Source organism: Macrobrachium nipponense, chromosome 42 (assembly GCF_015104395.2).
Source record: "Macrobrachium nipponense isolate FS-2020 chromosome 42, ASM1510439v2, whole genome shotgun sequence".
Lineage (NCBI taxonomy): Eukaryota > Metazoa > Arthropoda > Malacostraca > Decapoda > Palaemonidae > Macrobrachium > Macrobrachium nipponense.
Window position 1 is genome coordinate 9,933,742 of NC_061103.1, and position 15,635 is coordinate 9,949,376.

Consider the following 15,635-nt stretch of genomic DNA (forward strand, 5'->3'; position numbering starts at 1 on the left):
ATTAATTAATCATTAACTATAATACACAAACAAAGAAAAAACAAACCTTCCAATCGATTGTTTACATTCTTACGAGTATCGAACGAGCGCCAAGCAATCATTTTTCCAAGCACACAGTAAGCCATAAATTGTCATTAATATCTCTCTTCAACTAATGAAACCACCAAACAGTATAATAACCACTCATTTCTATTCTTTATTCTATCTTTACCTAATGGAGATACCGAGTTACTGACAACTGTAATGAAAACATGCGTAATACGTAACGTAATAATAAAACACAGAAGAAGAATTCTAAAAAATACCTATTTGTTGGCAGACTGATTTATTTTATATTTTCTGATATCTAATTCACAATTTTTTTTATTAAATGTATTGCATGTACTCATTTCAAATAATTATTAAGTAACCATTAACTATAAAAAAAAAAAAAAAAAAAAAAAATTCCAAACGTCTGTTTACATCCAGCACTTACTAGTATCCAACGATCGCCAAGCAATCACTTTTACACAGTAAGCCATAAATTTTCATTATTCTCTTCAACTACTGAAACTACCAAACAGTATGATAACCATTCATTTCTATTCTTTATTCTATCTTTACCTAATGTTTTTTTCTTATTAAATATATTGCATGAATAAGTTTTTCAATTTACAGTAACCTTTTACCAATAGAATACTTAAAGAACAAGGGGTAGATGCTGACCAATAGGAGAGCAGGACCTTATGAGGTGACTAGCATCAGGAACCAATGGGAGAGCGGGAGGATGGTGGTGAGTTTACTCAGTTGGCGGCGCGGGAGTTTTAAAATTTTTCTCGGTGGTCTGGGCGAATCTCGGGATTTTATAGCAACAACCTTTCGTATCTTGAAAACTTTTCTTATGTAGAGCAGTAAAATTTTTCGTATTGGCTTTCGTAACTTGGATTTTTCGTAAGTTGAGCCTTTCGTATCTCGAGGTACTACTGTAGTAATCAACTGTTCGTGTAGCCCTCAAGATTTGGCAAAATCACTCCAGGTTGTACATAAAACTTCAAGAACCAGCATTTTTTGATGAAAATAACTCCAGGTTGTACATAAAACTACAGGAAATGACGCTGACAATCCTGCTTCTCGTTTCGGTTGTTTATATCAGTACTTGCTATTGTTTAAACAAATTATAAGAAATAGTAATGAATTATTAAAGAAGCCACCAGTTTTGTCATTTAGCATAACAAACTTCAGCTTCAAAGCATATTACTGCACTTGGTATAAAAGCTAACTTGGATGTAATATGCATTACCAATGGCATTTAACAAAGATAAGATAAATAGGAAGCCTGGCCATGTATAATCTAACGAAATGCAACACACAATAAGCACAGTCTAGTGAAATCCAAAAAAAATGCGACTCACATAATACATGTGATGAAATCATGTTTTGGCAACATAATTTTGAACGTTGCTGTATATTTTTTTTACTTCTACAGAATGATTTTGTTGGTAATAAAATGCGTGAGTATATCTAAGGAAAAAGCTTGAGTTTCAAAATCCGAATACCAAAAACCGAAAAGCAGCTGGCCCAAATTCAACTAACAAAGGCTCACTGCAAAGAGTCCCTTGTACGGTTACACAGGAAGAGATGCATTGTTTGGACTGAATATTGAAAGCTTAACACTGAAGAAGTCTTTCAAAATTTAACTGCAGCCTTACACAACTGTTCACACTAGTTTAGATCTCCTTGTGTATAGAGAAAGGTATTCATTCTTATACATAATACGCATATCAAGAATCATACTCACTCTTATATACTATGGCCAAATCGAAGAAAGCCTTCAATAATCTTTTTGTATGATCCATAAGAGCCTGGTACATATCTTCTGTTCGCGTAAGGTCCTCCAGCTTCTTGACAAGAGAATCATTGCATAAAATTGCCCGAGAGAGCCCAAGGGCATCAGCAGTAGAAGAAGAAAGGTTCTCTACTAATCGATGTTTGACTTTCTTCATGGCTATGTCCAGTGTCTTTCCCTGTTTTGGATCTGCATGGAGTTTATTATACTGTATGGTCACAGACCCCTAGAAAATAGAGGAAAGAGGGAAAGCATGTTCATTAGTCTTTATTCATAATATAACCAAAATGCATAACATAAAAATCTATTACATATCAATCCAACTATTTTTGCCTGCAGTTGAGCATCAAGAAAGGCTAGTCATCGATACTCATCCTTTCAGATTTACTCAAGAGTACAATAAGTACAACAATTTTTTTAGGTCACAAAACCTGGTACATACACTGTAAACTGTACCTTACTGAATTCATCATCCCAAGCTCCTAAGGGCTGTGGCCTTTTGATTGCCTTTCCTTTAGTATTTCCAAGCTTTTCTTCACCTTAACAGCACAAATTGTTGTAATTTCTGGCACCACTTTCTGTATTCATTTTAAATTCTGTCAATACTGTTTACTGTTAAAAACAGCTTACTAATGATCCTCATTAACACCAAAATTAACCTCAAATTCTACTGACACCTGCCACTATCTTTTCTCTAGACCTTGTAACATGATATATTTTTCCAGTATTCTCTGTCAATATAATGACCCTCTAATAACTTGTCTTGAAGCTGATTCCCAATGATACCCTCAGCACTTTGGTGGAGTAAGAGGAGCACCTGTGTGGTACAAAAAAATAGAACCATGCAACAGTGGAGGTGGAGGGGTGGTTTTCCTACCCTAGTAGGACACCCACATGGAGACTGGATCTCAGTTAATAACTATTCAGGCAGTTCTCGGTTATCGGCAGGGGTCCGTTCCCAGGGGTGTGCTGATAAGCGAAAACCACCATTAACCGAAACTTTGCGATTTATGGAGCCATAATGGTGCTTATAGTGCTGATAACCAAAACTCAGCCTGTCCTTGCTCCATAAATCGCCGATTTTATGGTGCTGGACAAGCACCATAAAACTGGATCGCCGATAACAGGGGACAGCCTGGTACTACTTTTTTTAGTGCTTCTCACCTTGTACTTGAAAGGATTTCACAGTAAACCAATTCAGAAAACGACCTGGTTTTGATTACGCATCAGATTTGTTGTAGGCTGGAGGTTTGATTTGTTTTTTTTGTTTGTTTGTTTGTATGGTGTTTTTACGTTGCATGGAACCAGTGGTTATTCAGCAATGGGACCAACGGCTTTATGTGACTTCCAAACCACGTCGAGAGTGAACTTCCATCACCAGAAATACACATCTCTCAATCCTAAATGGAATGGCCGAGAATCGAACCCGCAACCACCGAGGTGAGAAGCAAACACCAAACCAACCATGCCACTGTGGCGCTTGAGGTTGGATTTGGATTATATAGAACTGCAGTGTAGAGTGGTGCTCAAATCTCATGTGACATGATTCTTTTTGTATCATCCAGATTCCCAGACTCAACGTGATGTTGCCAAGTAGTGCTAAACTTTTTTTATTATTATTATTATTATTTGTAATGTCATACATGTCGAAATGTTTGCGGATTCACAGCTAGCCCTATTTTCCTTATGGTTAAATAGATATGATCCATTTTATGCATTGATATAATTCGTAATCTGTATGATTTGAATTGATTTTTTTTTCACGTTGCTCGTTAAAAGTGCGGTGTGATAAGGTTAGCGGTGCCAGCAATGAAAGCACACTTCACGAGCTCCTCGGACTGGCCAACATAACCACGTCTGCAGCATTATGACAGTAGACCTAATGAGCTCAACAGTCATAACAACAATTTCAAAGTAGGAATATGAATTAAAACAAGTTGTCTTTGAATGTTGAAGTTTCCGGCTGAGTTTAAGCTGCCTCTATGTTGCAAAATGTTTTATAGGCCTAAAAAAATTATCTGTGCCTTCTGAGATGTAATCTGTTACTGATGTTTTTATTTGTAGAAATTATGTATTCTTTGAGGAATAAAATATGATGATGATTTTGGTTATATGTAGAAGACTACTATTAATTGAAATTTCATAAGTATTAATATCAAGGCATATGGAACACTTGTTTATGAACTGGTTTAAAATATTATTTTCTTAAAAGTCATTCTGCTTACGTTTAGTGTATAATTAATTTTTTCATAAGGTAACTTGAAGTGCAAGAATGTGTAGATAACCTCATTTGCTCTCTGGCCAGAAGCTGTTAATAGAAAGATGTGAATGTTAAATGTAAGTAAAAGAAATCTAACACCTAGGCCTAGGAATAATATCTTGGCTTTGACTAACGAATAATGGCATAGGCGAATATTTGCTAGTATGCCATCATTTTTGAAATATGTAAGAAATATAACAAATTATGATGTATGAAAATTCAAATATTCCTCTAACACATATAAAAGTAAATGTTTTCAAGATAATTTCATGGTTGCTACTCATTGAAGACCTACTTATGTTACACCAGGTGGTTGTTGTTGCACCGACACTAATGATACATCACACAAGCTCCCCTCACACGTAGATATTGGTGGGCGCATTCTACTTTTGTATGTACATATTAATTTTTTTTCAGCATTGAGATGTAAAAGCAATCAAATACGACTCTTTCAAATTTTATGCTTCCTTTGGAAGCATTATTAATGTTATGACATTTTTTTAAATTTTTTTATTTAACATTTGAACTGATGTTTGATGACGACTTTGTTTTGGTCAAATGCTTCAGTGATGAGTAAACAAAAGTTTTGAAATGTTTCATAAGAGTTTTTCTGAAATTTAGCTACATGTGACATTTTCTTACAGTTTTAAATATAGGATAAATTTCACTCTTATGAAACATAGTATGGCCTTATTGTATGCAATAATTGCATTTTCACATTGAAATAATACATAAATATGGAGCATGCTAGGTTGCCAGATAGTGAATTTTGAACGAAATCCTATGGAGTCATGTTGCATGAGATTTGAGCATCACTGTACCTGATGCGGTCAAGGAGGGCAGAACTTTGACGTCAAATTTTGCCATCAGTGTTAGTATGATCTTCATGGACTGATGGCCGCATCAAGGTTTTGAGGGTATGGTGTATATTCAAGGAAATCTTCAAGGGCATCTGTATACAGTTCCTCTGGGAATAGGGAGTCAATCCTGGATTAATATCTTTGGACACAAATAGTATGTGAAGTATTTTAACAAACAAATTTGAACTTGAAGGACAGGGAATATATGAGAAAGAAACACCATAAATCTCAAGAAGAAAGCAGAGTTAAGAAACAGAAAAAGAGAAACAAGCCTAGAAGCACTGTTGCCTACGATTTCTATGGGATAGGCTCCCCTTCCAAGCCATAACATTTCCCCTTTTCACATTTCTCACCACTTACAACACATGCCATAAACTCTCCCAATTACAGGTCAAGATATATATAAATACCATATTTCATTTATTTACTTTTGCATACTTTTTGTATAATTTATGCACACTAGGCTTGTTACATTACAGGTAAACGGATTTAATTTGTTGTATTTATGGGGGCCTGAAAAAGATTAAACCATTCTGCATATAGTAAAGCTCTGAAATAGAATAATTAGCAAATTAATCTTTTAATGAATGATAATTTAAAAATACAAATTAGAATAAACTATAATTTATTGTTTTTGAGCATCTTTGTAAAATGGTGTAAAATAAACAAACTTGCACGAGGATTGTACTTGGACGTAAACACAAAGTTAATACAGTGTCATACTAGGTCAGTCATACTCTATAGATGTTAGAGTTGTTAATTGTATCGGTTTAACATCATGTCCACAAGTGCTGAGGTAAATTTTCAAATTCTTTTAATAGAAAAAACAGGATTTGACATTGCAGACAAGTACCACTTCCTTTCTTACCCCATCAAAGGATGGCTAGCATTACCATATTAATGTAGGACATTGAAGTCATGTTGTCTAGAATCAACTAAATGTCTCTTCTGGAGGTTTGAGTTTTCTGAGAGACAAAAAGACAGCCATCAGCTCCAGGAAATTGATACGACAATTCCTTGGAGTAGCTGAACACCTCCCTGCCACATGAAGCTCCTCCCAACCTGTCAACAGGAACTTAACACTCCATGTATTGGGACTGTTACTATGGTAAATGACCTACAATATGCAGAATGAGCCTAATGACACAGATTGATCTTGACCCTCATTGCACATGCACACTAAGTTTTTAGCATCTTAGCTCACTTCCACTCTTTACAGCAATGCTTGGAGGGAACGTGTGTAGTGTGCTTTAGTAGCATTGACTATAATGGAGAAAGCTGAGCAGAGAGTCTGCATAAAATTTTTCCAAAAGCTTGGTGATACCTGTGCACATACCTATACAGGCGGTCCCCGGGTTACGACGGTCTCGGCTTACGACGTTCCGAGGTTAAGGCGCCTTTCCATTACAGTGGTACCTCGAGATACGAAATTAATCCGTTCCGAGGCGGCCTTCGTATAATGAGTTTTTCGTATCTTGGAACACATTTTACATGTAAAATGGCTAATCCGTTCCAAGCCCTCCAAAAACACCCCATTAAATTTCATAATAAAGCTAAATTGACCTATAAACAATGATATACTACAAACAATTTGGACCATTCAATATGTTATTGTTAATAATACAATTAAGTTTGTTCATACTTATCTGGCAGATATATATATAGCTGTATTTCTGACGTCCGACCAGAATTTCAAAATTCGCGGCAACACGTAGTGGGGTGCGGTCAGGTGGTAGTACCCATTCCCGCCGCTGGGCGGCGGATATCAGGAACCATTTTCCCATTCCCATTTTCTATTCATATTTATTTATGGCCCTTGTCTCCTGAGGGGAGGAGGGTGGGCGGGCACTCTAAGTATATATATCTGCCAGTAAGTATGAACAAACTTAATTGTATTATAACAATAACATTTTTGTTCATGAAACTTACCTGACAGATATATATATAGCTGAATCACACCTTCGGATGGTGGGTAGAGACAGACTCGGATTTTTTAGGAAATTTAAATTAAAATAAAAGATTAACTTATTGGTTCCTTACCTGATAGCAAAGTAGACTATGTGATTACTGTCACCTAAAGCCTGCTTATGCTTTATCAGAGTTGCCAGCCAGGTGTTGACCTGTAGTGCTGGCGCTCTCTGGATGCTCTGTCAACGGGGGCGTGACCACAATGTGACAAGACCATCTAGGCAAACATATGGCAGTAACACAGCAACCTACCACCACCTGACCAACTAACGCAAAAAACCCCTGATATTAACACTATGGAATGGGAGATTTTCACAGAAGATCTCACCATCAACCCAAAAACACAATAAACTAACCTAACTAAGCTAAGGGATAGGGAGAGAGCTACCTTCAGCCCCAAAACTGTGTCTGCCGAAATGTAAGGTCCCAAAGAACTACAGTTCTCGTAAATCGTCCTCACATCCCGGAGGTAATGTGAGGCGAATACGGAATTGCTCCTCCAGAAGGTGCTATCAAAATAATCTCTGATAGACATGTTCCTTTGGAAGGCAAGAGAGGTAGCTACGGCTCTGACCTCGTGAGCTTTCACTTTAAAGAGGCTCATATCAGTCTTCTGGCAAGATGAATGAGCCTCTTTAAAATGACGTCCCTCAAGAAGAAAGCAACAGCATTCTTCGACAACGGCAAATCCGGTCTCTTCACCGAGCACCAGAGATTAACCTGAGGACCTCTTATTCTCTCTAGTACTATTCACATAGAACTTAAGAGCCCTGACAGGGCACAGGGCTCTCTCTGGTTCTTGACCCACGAGACTCGATATTCCTTTGATTTCAAAGCTCTTTGGCCAAGGACTAGACGGGTTCTCGTTCTTAGCCAAGAAAGAAGGGTTCAACGAGCAGACATCGCTGTCTCCCTTGAAACCCACTAGGCTACTGAACGCTTGGATTTCACTAACTCTCTTCGCCGTCGCCAGAGAAGTTAGGAAAAGCGTTTTCCTCGTTAAGTCCCTTAGAGAAGCTTCATGGAGAGGCTCAAAGGGACTTAGCATCAGATGTTTCAACACCACATCTAAATTCCATGAGGGCGGTCTTGCTTGTGGAATTTTGGTAGTTTCAAACGACCTTAAGAGATCGGTGCAGATCCTTATTGTCGGAAAGGTCCATTCCTCTGTGGCGAAAAACGGCAGACAACTACTCCTATAACCCTTGATTGTAGGAACTGCCAATTTTTGCACATTTCTTAGATAGAGTAAGAAATCTGCTATCTGATTCACAGAGGTCGTGGAAGAGGAAATTCCTTCCTTCTTGCACCATGCCCTGAAGGAAGACCACTTAGACTGGTTGACAGCTCTTGAAGAGGCTCTTCGAGCATTAGCGTTGCTCTCGCAGCTGCCTTTGAAAAGCCTCTCGCTCTGGCCAGCTTTTCGATAGTCTGAACGCAGTCAGGGCCAGAGCGGAGAGGTTTTGGTGAAACCTTTTGAAGTGAGGCTGTCTGAGTAGATCTCTCCTCCAGGGCAACGTTCTTGGGAAGTCCACAAGGAACGTCATGACCTCTGTGAACCACTCTCTTGCTGGCCACATTGGGGCAATCAGAGTCAACCTTGTCCCTTCTGACGCTGCGAACTTTCTCATTACGTCCCCCATGATCTTGAATGGGGGAAAGGCGTAAGATCCAGGTCTGTCCAGTTCCAGAGCAAACGCGTCCACTGCAATTGCCCCTGGGTCCATAACCGGGGAGCAATACAGAGGAAGCCTCTTCGTCCTTGATGTAGCGAACAGGTCTACTAGAGGACGTCCCCACAATTTCCATAACTTTTGACAGACTTCCTGGTGCAAGGTCCATTCTGTTGGTAGAATCTGATTCCGGCGGCTGAGAAGGTCCGCCCTGACATTCTGAACCCCTGCCACGAATCTTGTCAGGATCTTGATGTGCCTTGCGTCTGCCCATAGCAGAACTTCCTTCGCCGGAGGAGAAAAAGGGATCTGGAGCGAGTCCCTCCCTGATTCTTTAGATACGGCAAGGGCTGTGGTACTGTCCGAGTTGACTTGACAACCTTGCTTGACAGTTTTTCTTTGAAGAACTGCAGCGACAGGAATATCGCTGCCAGTTCCTTTACATTGATGTGCCAGGCTACCTGTTCCCCTCTCCAGGAGCCTGACACTTCTTCCCCCCCTAGTGTTGCTCCCCAACCGGAAGTGGAAGCGTCTGAGAACAACACTAGGTCGGGGCTCAGAAGATTTAAGGAGAGGCCCTCTCGTAACTTCTGAGGGTCGCCACCATCTTAAGTGTACTCTTACTTCGTTGAGATCCTTAGGATCGCATTCAGGTCCCCTTTTGACGTCCATTCTTCGCCAAGGAAGGAATTGAAGAGGCCTGAGGTGCAGTCTTCCCAGCGAGACAAACTTTTCTAGTGAGGAAATGGTGCCCAGCAGACTCATCCACTCCCTCACCGAAACAAGCTTCTCTCTCTAAGAAGGCTGCGACTTTCTCTAACCCCAGTCGCTGACGTTCCTGGGATGGAAAACGCCCGAAAAGCCACTGAATCCATCTGAATCCCCAGATACACGATGGACTGTGTCGGGGTCAGATGCGACTTTTCGGTGTTGACCAACAGACCCAGAGACTTTGCTAGGGCTAGCGTAAACTGAAGGTCCTTCAGACACTTCTGCCTCGACGACGCTCTGATCAGCCAATCGTCGAGGTAGAGGGATATCCTGATTCCTGGACGAATGGAGCCACTTTCGCTACATTCCTCATAATCATTGTGAAAACCATTGGGGCCGTGCTGAGACCGAAACAAAAGGGCTCTGAACTGCCAAACCCTGTTGTCCAAGACGAATCTCAGGTACTTCCTTGAACGAGGGTGGACTGGGACGTGGAAGTATGCGTCCTGCAGGTCTAGAGACACCATCAGTCGCCAGGTCTCAATGCTCCAGCACCGACTGAGGCGTCTCCATTCTGAACTTTATCTTTTCTACAAAAGATTTAGCCTGCTCACATCCACGGACCGGGCGCCAACCTGACGACTGCTTCGGCACTAGGAAAATCTGTTGTAGAAGCCCGGTGGACTCTAGATCCAAGACTTGTTCCACCGCTCTTTTTTCGACCATCTGGTCTAAGAGATCGAAAAGAACACTTTCTTCTCTCCCTGATAGGATGGAGAGAGGTCTCTGGGAGTTGAAGACAAAGGAGGAGGATGAAGAAAAGGGATCTTGTACCCCCGATCTACTATCTTGAGGGTCCAAGGATCCGCTCCTCTCTGCCTCCAAGACTCCGCAAAGAATTCCAGTCTGGCCCCGACTGTGTCTGAAGGACGAGATCTTCATTTGCTGTTTTTCGGTTTGAATGAAGCTCTTCCTCTCGAAAAACCTCTCCCTCGAGGAGCTGCTCTCGAGGGGGTGCCCCGCGAAAGGGTTTGACTTTCTTCGGGGGTTAGCTGAATGTTGACGTGAAGGAACCGTGGACGTCTTGAAGACTGAACCAAGAGGTCCTGGGTCGCCTTTTCTTGCAAACTCTGTGCAAGATCCTTTACCATAGCCTGGGGGAAGAGATGGTCCGAAAGAGGCGCAAAGAGCAATTCCGCTTTCTGAGCGGGAGATACCGACTTAGCAGTAAAAATTGCACAGCAGTGCTCTTTTCTTCAGGAAGGCAGTTCCAAAATTCGAAACTAGCTCCTCCGAACCATCCCTGACGGCCTTGTCCATACATGACAACACGCTGGACAGCTCCCCCCCCCCCAGACTGAGAGAATCAGGACTTCTAGACTGAAGGTCCAAAACTCCCAGACACCAGTTCTAGGAAATTAAAAACATTAAGGGTACGAAGAAGTCCCTTCAATGGCTGGTCAGTCTCAACCGGAGTCCAGGTCACCTTAGCAGACGCTAAGAGAGACCTCCTCTGGGCGTCCACTAAACTGGAGAAGTCACCCAACGCGGACGAAGGGACCTTTATCCCCACATCCTCCTTGGTCTCATACCAAACTCCTCCTTTCCCGGCGAGTCTAGAGGGTGGATGGGCGAAAGTGGTCTTGCCCTGATCCTTCCTTCTGGACATAAGTCTTGAAGTTTCTTAAACGCCCTCTTGGTCGACAGAGACGTCTTCATTTCGACGAATTCAGGGGTCTTTACGGTCTTGGACGACGAAAGTTGTGAGGGAGGAGACCTAGGGGCTGTCGGCTGGAACTTGTCCCCGAATGCTGAACGTAACAGCCTAACAAGAACCTTGTAGTCCGAGACAGCTGAAGCTACCGGCTGTTCTTCCTCTACGGAACTCCCTGGACTACTAAGCTCCCCTCCTCCCTAAGAGGAACTGGAGAACGCCTATCAGGAGAGGGAGTACGTCCCTTAGGCTCAATCCTGAATAAAGACTTCCGTTGGTTGGAAGTATCCACTACAGGTACGGAAGCAGCCGTACGTTGATCTTTAGATGCACGGGACATCTTCCGAAAGAGAAGCATCCTTAGAAGCCACGTTAAAACTGTCTTAACAGAAGCTCCTCTACGAAAGGAAGCGCAGCTTCCTGACGGCGGGCAAAAAGTCGCCTTAGCGCTCCTGCTTAGACAAGCGAGCGTCCTGCTTTGGCAGTCTCCAAAGCGTCCTGCTTCGTCTAAAAGCGTCCTGCTTTCACACGGCGAGCGTCCTGCGGAGCGTCCTCAAAAAGTCCTGTCTATAACCAGAACAGGTCCCATGCTTCCGCGCGCCAGCGTCCTGCCGAGCGTCCTAAAGAGTCTTAAGAGACTCAAAGCCGTCCTGTCTAGAACGCCAGCGTCCTGCCGAGCGTCGTCAACCGCTACTTGCCGAGAGCGCAAAGCGTCCTGCTTCGAACGCCGAGCGTCCTGACGAGCGTCTTCTCCTGAGAGAGTAAAAGATCTGCTAGGAGAGCGAGAACGTTGACGATCGGAGGCGGAGAGAGAGACGAGCGAGCTGAGAAAGAATGGCGGCCGCTTCGTCCTCTTGACGGGCAGCCGAACGTCCTTCCTACGCTTAGGCTCGACTGCTGCTGGGCAAGTCCTCTGAGCCATCGCGACGTAATCTGGTCCTGAAGGGACACAAGGATATCCTTCGTAGGTGACGAAGGAGCAAAAGAAGGGGCAGGACTGAGACTGCGAGAAGGCGAGGGGCGAGGGGACGCCTCCTTCCTTCTAGCAGGTACAGCTACTGCCTCTCAGGTGAACACGCCTGTGCGTGGAAACGAACGTCCTCATCGGTAGAAAGCCATTCCTCTCTTCTGAGGAGGAAAGGCGTCATAAGCGTCCTCTGACGAAAGAGGAGACATAGGACGTGAAGCGTCCTCAAAGCGAAAAGTCCTTTTCAACGGACGCGAGTCTCTCCGAGCGCTCCACCCCTTGCGCGGGGGAGGACGCTTCGGAGGACGAAAAGCAATCTTTCAGGATACGCGCTCGTGCGCGCTCCTTGGCAGCCTGGATTTAGCAACAAGGCCTGCCGAAGGGACGCCAGATCGGTGGGGAGCCCCCGTAACCCTCTTGCGGCTTTCGACATACCCACTCCCTGAGTCCATGGGAGTCCGATAGAGGTCTAGGCCTAGAGGCATTATGGGGCCGATCTGACGCCCCCTCCACAACACTAGGGCACTAACACAAACTTTCACTGGGCCGGTTTCTAGGCCAAAACTTTAGATTCGAGAGCACGAATAGACTCTAGAATCAGAGAAAGGGTGTTACCTTCTCCAGACACAGCATGGGGCCCGAAGGCAACAAAAACAAAAGGATTAGGTTGGGCAAAATCTACTGGTGTTAGAGGAGGAGAAATGTTACTATCCTTACCTTTAGTAGAGCTGCCCTTGGAGGAAGACCTCCTGACTCTATCGCGCTCTAATTTACGCCGATAGGTCTCATACATCCTCCATTTATCATCATCCAAATCCTTACATTCATTGCACCGATCATCAACCACGCAAACATGCCCCCTGCAATCCATACAAACTGTGTGAGGATCAACTGAAGGTTTAAGAAGCCTCACCTTACATTCACTCCTCACACACACTCTGAAACTTCCCGAACTTGATCCATACATACTGAATCTAGAAAAGCCAATCCAAAATCAAAAACAATCCACTATTCCGCGTGCCAATCCAACAATCCAGAAGTCGATACCAAAAGTCAATCCAGATAATATTAAGCGAGATAATGAAAAATCCTAGACGGAGGTACTGTAAACAGATGTTTGCAAGCACGCGACAGAAAAAATATGAATAGAAAATGGGAATGGTTCCATGATATCCGCCGCCAGCGGCGGGAATGGGTACTACCACCTGACCGACCCCACTACGTGTGCCGCGAATTTGAAATTCTGTCGGACGTCAGAAATACAGCTATATATATACTGTCAGGTAAGTTTCATGAACAAAACCTAAATTAAGAATAAAAATCCAAACCCTGTAAATAAAGTGTATATTAGTGTACAAGAAATATTATTACTTTAACGTAAAATGTGGAAGCTTACCTTTCGAGTGAGGCTATCTCCGATAGTGGCGCCAGAGGAGGAGGAGGACAAATGGCAGATAACGTACATACGTACGTACACTTAACTTTACGAAAACATAAAAAATTTAAGGAAAACTATAAAACTAAAATTTACGAAACACCTTAACAAAACTGTAACACTTAACTTACAAAAATCTAGAAATTACGTAAAAAAAAATTTTTTTTTTTTTTAACTTTTTACTTTTACATACTTTTTTTTTTTTTTTTTTTTTGTTTTTTTTTTTTTTTTTTTTACAGAATTTCACTTCATCACCGCTTTCAACGTTCTGTTTTTCATCACTTGGTTCTTCCTTTTTGCTTTCAACTTTCTGTTTTTTATCACTTGGTTCTTCCTTTTTGCTTTCAACTTTGTTTTTTATCACTTGGTTCTTCCTTTTTGCTTACTCCTGCTAATGCTGAAGGCCTCTTTAAAAAATAACGATCCAAGGAAGATTGCTTCTGCCTACTTTTCACAATGTTCCTGAAACGACTCAGGCAAACGTGTAAGCCTTTTCGGGGTGTCTTTTTTCGATAAACGATTGCACTTTATGAAAAGCACCTAGAATATCCTTAATTTCTGCCATTGTCATAGGACTCCTCCTCCTTTCCTCCTTCGCCGCTGCTAGAGAACTCCTCTTGAACGACGTTAAGTTGCATGGCCTCCAACTCCTTCAGGTCATCCGTCGTAAGCTCCTCTTGGTGCTCCTCGAGAAGGTCGTTGATGTCTTCCTCGTCGACGACCAGCCCCATGGACTTGCCGAGTGCAACGATCTCGTCAAGATCTGGTTCCAAAACAGTTTCGGGATCGTCAACGTTTCTGACTCTGCAGCACCAGCTTCGCCCACGTCAAATCCCTCAAAGTCTCTGGCGGATACGGCATCAGGCCAGAGTTTCCTCCACGAGGAATTCAAGGTTCGCCTCGAAACCTCCTGCCAAGCTAGGTCAATGAGTCGGATGCAAATGACGATGTCGAAATGCTCCTTCCAAAATTGACGCAAGGTGAGGTTTGTGGTATCGGTGATGTCGAAACATTTCTTGAAAAGATGTTTCGTGTACAGCTTCTTAAAGTTTGCTATCACTTGCTGGTCCATGGGCTGGAGGAGTGGGTGGTGTTGGGCGGAAGAAAAAAGAATCTTAACGAAGGAATACTCCGCTAGGATATCTTCCTCCACAAGCCAGGAGGGTGGGGAGGGGCATTGTCCAACACAGCAGGACATTTCAGGGGGGAGGCCCTTCTCTTGCAAAAAACTCTTCACAGTCAAGCCGAAACAGATTTACCCCACTTGTGTGAACAAAAGCCTCGTTACCCAGGCTTTTGCATTAGCCCTCCACATAACTGGAAGCATCTCCTTCAAACTTGTGGCCTTGAAAGGCTCGAGGAAGTCTCGGAGTGATACCACCAGAGGGGCTTCACCTTGCAATCCCCATGGTGTTCGAACAAAGTGCGAGCGTAAGCCTGTCTTTCATAGGCTTATGCCCGGGTAGCTTCTTCTCTTCCTCCGTGATGTACGTCCGACGAGGCATTTTTTTTCCAAAAAGGCCAGTCTCATCACAGTTGAAAACCTGAACTGAGAACTGTAGCCTTCTTGGTCATCATCTCGTCGAAAGTCTTCTTAAATGCTTCGGCCCGCTTTCGTGTCGAGCTGGCAGCTTCCCCCATGACGCACCACCGAATGGATGCCAGGTCTGTTTACGGAATTTCTCGAACCAGCCATGCGAAGCCTTGAACTCTGGGGGTTGGGCGGTTGAAGTCCCTTCCCCTCCCTCGTCTTCCGCCTGCAATCAAATCGCCCAAAAATAGCACTGGCCTTGTGAGCGATTGCCGTCTCCGTTACTGTATCGCCAGCGATTTCTTTGTTTTTTATCCAGATGAGGAGCAGCCGTTCCATCTCGTCGTGCACATGGCTCCTCTTGCTGGACAAAATAGTGATGCCCTTCGATGGTGTAAGTTGCTTTGATGGATCCTTTCTGTTTAAGGATGGGGCCTATTGTCGACGATTACGGCCGTATTCCTTGCGATCACACTCATTGCATACTAGCTTTGTACTTCTTTATGATCTCCATCTTTGTCTCAGAGACAGCATGCGCTTCTTTCCGTGAATTTCAACTTTCCTGGGACCCATGACTACGTTAATTTACGTAAAGTTACACCAAATACGTAATTATACAGTCTTCGCACAACACGATAATATGTACTGCAACAAGAAATCCCATAACAAATTTACGTTACTAAACGAAATC

The 15,635-nt window shown here is 43.0% G+C and overlaps 1 protein-coding gene across 1 annotated transcript in view; it reads right to left on the bottom strand.

The window, feature by feature from the left end:
* Nucleotides 1–1,777: 1,777 nt before the first annotated feature.
* LOC135212970 (PRKCA-binding protein-like) overlaps nt 1,778–15,635 on the bottom strand; it is a gene marked incomplete at its 3' end in the record, with an annotated part of 346,603 nt that continues 332,745 nt past the window's right edge. The window contains 1 exon segment of the mRNA XM_064246725.1: nt 1,778–2,051. Coding sequence (XP_064102795.1) covers nt 1,778–2,051 — 274 coding nt within the window.